Source organism: Lygodium microphyllum, chromosome 15 (genome assembly GCF_053477565.2).
Source record: "Lygodium microphyllum isolate KBCC chromosome 15, Lygodium_microphyllum_v1.1.10, whole genome shotgun sequence".
Taxonomy (NCBI): domain Eukaryota; kingdom Viridiplantae; phylum Streptophyta; class Polypodiopsida; order Schizaeales; family Lygodiaceae; genus Lygodium; species Lygodium microphyllum.
In genome coordinates, this window is record NC_141149.1 from 14426527 (window position 1) to 14431965 (window position 5439).

At 43.0% G+C, this 5439-nt stretch overlaps 1 protein-coding gene across 1 annotated transcript; it reads left to right on the forward strand.

The window, feature by feature from the left end:
• The first annotated feature begins 1206 nt into the window (after positions 1-1206).
• Positions 1207-2927, forward strand: LOC148024282 (S-adenosyl-L-methionine-dependent methyltransferases superfamily protein). Its single transcript, XM_087693891.1, has one exon. The coding sequence runs from the start codon at positions 1338-1340 to the stop codon at positions 2229-2231; it is 894 nt and encodes a 297-aa protein (XP_087550017.1). The 5' UTR covers positions 1207-1337; the 3' UTR covers positions 2232-2927.
• Positions 2928-5439: the final 2512 nt, after the last annotated feature.

Sequence of the window (5439 nt, forward strand, 5' to 3'; positions counted from 1 at the left end):
GGTAGTGTTAAATAGCTTGACACTTTTCACACCAAGGAAAGTGAGGTGTGATATGGAGTGTAGTGTCTCACAATGTGATACAATGTGTGCGACCTTTCACAATGACTTCTTGTGAGTAAAGCAAGGTTGTTGTGCAATGATATAATACAATGAGGCTGGCGATTTTTCACACAAAAATGGAGTATCAATCAAGTGAATTGTTAGGTTCAAAAGAAATCAAGGTAACAATAATGACAAATCGAAGACTAAAGCACTGAATGGGGCTATTCCTCTTGGCATAGAAACTTACTAGTAGTTTCAAAGCGGTTTTTTTTGTTGTTGTGGAAATTGCATAATTTTATTGAAGAAAAGAGAAAAGTTTGGTTTTTACATATGCTTATTGCCATGAAGCATAACCTTAACATCATAACCATGTGTGTGGCCTTTTAGCTTGGGAATTACATAGCGATAGTGGATTTTTGTTTTAAGGTCTAAGGGTTGTCTCTCGAGGTTTCTCTCCCTTCCAAACTCTAGGTTGATTTATTGAGTAGGATAATGGGAGTAGGATCCAGTTTTCCAAGCTTATTGCTTGAAGATGAATGTGCTTCTCTAACTCTCCTACTCGATACTTCAGCCCCCAACTATTGTGTTGCTTTGTTATGCTATCCCAATCCATTTGCAAAAAATGCATCCATTCTTTAAGACCATTTATGGGACCACCAAATTCCACATTGAATAGTTATTTGTTCCTATAAATCCATATATTCCATAAATAAAAACTTCTTAGTGAGTGCAGGTGGGTTTTTGGTTCGCAACATTCTTGTTTTCCAAGTTGATGAAACTCCTCTAGCCAACAAGGAGTTCCCATTCCCTACAAATAAAGACTAAGGGGGGTTGCTATCAATGAAAAAGCATGATTTTCGGAGAAATGTTATTCTACTCAAAACCATCTACCACTCAGTTTAGGGGATTTTAAAACCAGAGTCAGATTGGGTCATAAAACCACTCTAGGTTTTTAAAGGCAAGTTGGAGATGGCATTAGAAAACTTAGATTCGGCCATCTGCAAGTTGATTGAGGGGATTCTAAAACTACTCTTGAGACTCGTTTTGGCAACCGCACTCCACCCCAAGAGGGGAGATTGCAAAGCGGTGGTGGTTTTGGGCCTACCATGTCAAATATGGGGGTTTCAAGGCCGTGGTTGGTTTTGGGTTCATGAGGGAGAGATGGTGACCCAGAGAAATGTAGATGCGGATGCGCCTGGAATATTCTGAAAGCATTTCTGGAGGCCACCCAAAAAGCATATTCCGAATTTCTCGAGTAGGTGTGCGAGAGAAACTGTTTTCTTTCTTAAGGAGCCATGGCGGGCTTGGTGGTGTTGCACAGGTGTCCTTCCTCTCCTCTTGCTTCCACGTTTGACGACTCCTCTCGCAGCAGCAGGTGCAGGCTCCCCATCTCGCGTGTTGCACCTCCCTGCACCATCGCCATGGGCGCAGACACAGACGCCGACGCCATCCCCCATGGCCCCCCCACCGGCAGCTCCAGCGGCGATATCAAGCGCCTGGTGCTCAGCCAAGCCGGCCGCACCAAGCTCAACCCATCCTCGGACCGCGACTTCTACAGCTTCCCCCGATTTGTCACCCACGTCGATGAAGCCTTCATCTCCTCCCTCACACAGCTCTACCGCGAGCGCATCCCCCCCAATTCCCAGGTCCTGGACCTCATGAGCTCCTGGGTCAGCCACCTCCCCCCTGAAGTCCCATACAAGCGCGTCGTCGGCCATGGCCTCAATGCTGCGGAGCTCGCTCGCAACAAGCGCCTCGACACCTTCTTCGTCAAGGATCTCAATGCTGAAGGGCCCAATCTCCGGTTTGAGGCTGATGATGGATCGTTCGATGCCATCCTCTGCGCGGTGAGCGTGCAGTACCTCCAGCATCCTGAGACGGTCTTTGCCGAGATCTACAGGCTGCTCCGACCAGGTGGCGTGTGCATCGTGAGCTTCAGCAACCGCATGTTTTATGAGAAAGCAGTGGCAGCATGGCGGGATGGGAGCATGTACAGCCGCACCCAGCTGGTCGTACAGTACTTCACAGCTGTGGCAGGGTTCACACAGCCTGAGGTCATCAAGAAGCTGCCCTCGAGAAGGGACCGGGGCCAGCAATCGCCTGTGGATTGGCTGCTGGGGTTGCTCCAGCCCAGTCAGGAAGATCCCTTCTATGCTGTCATATCTTACAGAAATTTCAAGCCAATTTGAAGCAAATCAGTGGCTCCTCACAGAAGGTTTCAGATACAGACGAGGGGGAGTGCCCTGATCTGTTTAAAACAGGCAGGAATTCAGAGACGCTGCCCCATCAAATGCTATAACTTCAGAATTTTGTACACTCAGAGGCTGTAATTGCCTCTGCAGCCCCTTTGGTTGGTTGATCTCTCAAGTGCCAACAGATCATGCAAGGAGGGAGTCAGTGATGAGTTAGAGTAGACCCACATATCATAGCCAGGCTGATAATTGTCATTGGTTTCCAGTGTATGTAGCCATCGTTGACATGGATGGCTCTGGAAAGAACCGTTGGCCGTGGTGATAACCGATGTATAACCCGAGTATCAAGACTCCTTGAACAATGTCTAACCCATATCTCATTGCCTGCAATCAAATGTCTTTCAACAAGGTAATCACTATGAAAATCTTTATTAACACCTTCGGTCCTTCGGACTTTAGTACAGAGGCATTTCTTGGTTGAGAGCTTTTGGTTCCTTTCTAAAACCCTAGCAACATGCATTTGAGCATCGAGTATGTTCCCCGTCTTTTCCTTTATAACGTCTTCACAAGGGATATCCACATCTATGTACAATTTAAAGTGACACTAGGAGTGCTCCTTTGCGTGCCATTCCCACTCACTCACTCAATTGATCCCTTATGAGTTTAAAATCCTCAGCCAACTCATTCTCTGTCTTTTATTTAATTGTTTGCGTGTTTTGAAGAGGAAAATCAACAAAGCTAATGCACCACAACTATTACGCATGACCTACTTGGCCTAATGATCTACGAGCTAGGATGGGTGGTCCGCACATCCACGAAAGTCGAAGTAGCAAGAAGTGACTCTAGAATATACATAATGGGAGGATCATTTAGGGAGAATTGCTCCTCTTAACAAAGCATGGTTTGATGGGGATGAAACTTGTAGACCTTGTTTGGTTGGAAATCATTGGGATGAAACTTGTAATTAGGTCTTGTTTGGTTTGAAATCATTGGAATGAAACTTGTAGGCTTTGTTGGGTTAGAACCTAAACATTTGAACCTTTGGTATTTTAGTGTGTTTGCAAGTGGTATTTTTGGTTCAACATTTTCCTTTTTTCGTGTATTTTTTTCTCCCACTTCACACCTCACCAAACTTTTGACCCTTCCCATTGGAAGGGTAGCAAATGTAACAACAAACAAAAAAACTCCTTATTGTCTCCACTCGTGTAAGATCTCTCTTATTTTGCTCCACCATCCCTATTCTACATGTATGAATTTGGGGCGTTTGTGTGTGTGTGTGTGTGTGTGTGTGTGTGTGTAGCATTTCCTTAGTGTGCATCACACACACACACACACACACACAAAAACGCATACACACAAAGGTGGTGGTGTATATCTATTTGCAAATTAACATATCAATTGTACCTCTTTGAACACAATTTAACACGTCTAGGTGATAAGGCAATAATTCTTACTACCCACATCTCTCTCTCTCTCTCTCTCTCTCTCTCTCTCTCTCTCTCTCTCTCCACATTTTTTCCTTAACATTTACCATTTAAGATACTTTAAAAGAAAAGAAAAGCTAGTAGAAAGTTACCACCTTTGTCTAATATGGGAACTTTGATTCTTCTTCTTGTTCCATTCTTAACCATGGATTCAAAATTTAAGAAAGAGAAAAATGCTTCAAATTTTTGTTTGAGGGATGAAAATATATCCTTCTTGTTTCATTCTCAACCATGGATTCACAGTCCAAGAAACTGAAAATCACTTCAAATTTTTGTTCGTGGAATGAAAGCATATCTTAAGTCATCAATGATGTAAGAAAATATGCTGAACCCTTTAATGAAGGCATTTGAGGACGACCCCATACATCAATATCGATGATATCCAGGAGTCCCAACGCTCTTGTATAGTATCAATTGACAACTTCAATTGAACCTTTTTCTTATTTACTTTCCATGGTCTACAAGCTTCACATGCGCTAAGATGATCTCGTAGTGCTACAATTCATTGTGCCATAGAGTTGGATCTCAAGAGTGAGCAAGCTTCTAAAGTTCAAATGACCATACCTTTTATTCCATAGCTATATAGATCTCAAATGTCAGCAGGATTTTGAAGTTGAAGTTACCATACCTTTCGTGCCATAGTTATATAGATCTTATCATTCTCTCTTCATGTCCATTAGAATCAAGTCAGGAATGTAGGAATCTGATTTGAACACTCTTCCACGCTTTTTGTGCAATTGCCTTAGAACCTCTCTTCCTATCATTTATGAAACACCTATTGCCTTCAAATTCAACTTTATAATATCTTTCAATAATACAAGTTCCGTTTTAAGTGGTAAAAAAGTAAAAACATCATTGATCTTAGTCATATTCCCTCATTGAACGTGTGGATTTCTCATTTTCCTTTAGTTGCATTTGGAATGCTACCAGCAATGTGTTGAGAAATGACAAATGATGTATGCTCCAGGAAGAGATGACCTGAATCCCATATACACAGTGAGGAGAGTGGAACAACTCAACTTTTATAAAGCATTGTGCTTGACAATGGAATGAATGCAATATCATGATGCTTTGTACTTTCGCTTAATGCGTTGTCAGTTTCAGTTCATTACACAAGATTTTCTTTATGAACCTAATTCACTTGTGCAATAGTTGGTCTCTCTTTGTCCATGTTAACATGAGTCTTGACTTCATCTTTCATCCTCCATAACTCGTTCCATGCTCTAGATCCATGTTTTTAACATGGTATCAGAGCTCAGTTGGGCGTGGCACTAATCCTCTAACTTCATTTCACTCTTATCTAGCTCAGCTTGAGTTCAATCCCCAACTCAGGACAAGTCTAGAACCCCATCACATACTCTTTCTTCTCACTGCACCTACCTTCAGTTGAGCACGTAGATCTCATCATACAAGCGATTTTAGCTCGAGGTGTCTTCTGGGAAACTCTTCCTTTGCTCCCAGCATAGCTCCCTATCACATCAAAGTGTGACGTTGTTCACTATGAAGCCCGGCGTTATGAGAATTTGACCTCGCTATCTCTATTGTGCCCTGTGACGGTCATATGGTCTCCGCTACCTATGGAGGCTGCGATTCGTCCTGCCTATATGGGGCATTCAAAGCCTATACTATAGGCTATCTTGGCCCGAATGGCTGTGCCTATCTCCTGCACCAACAAAAAAACCAGGGCTGTCTAAAACTCTAAATAGTGGAAGCCATAACCA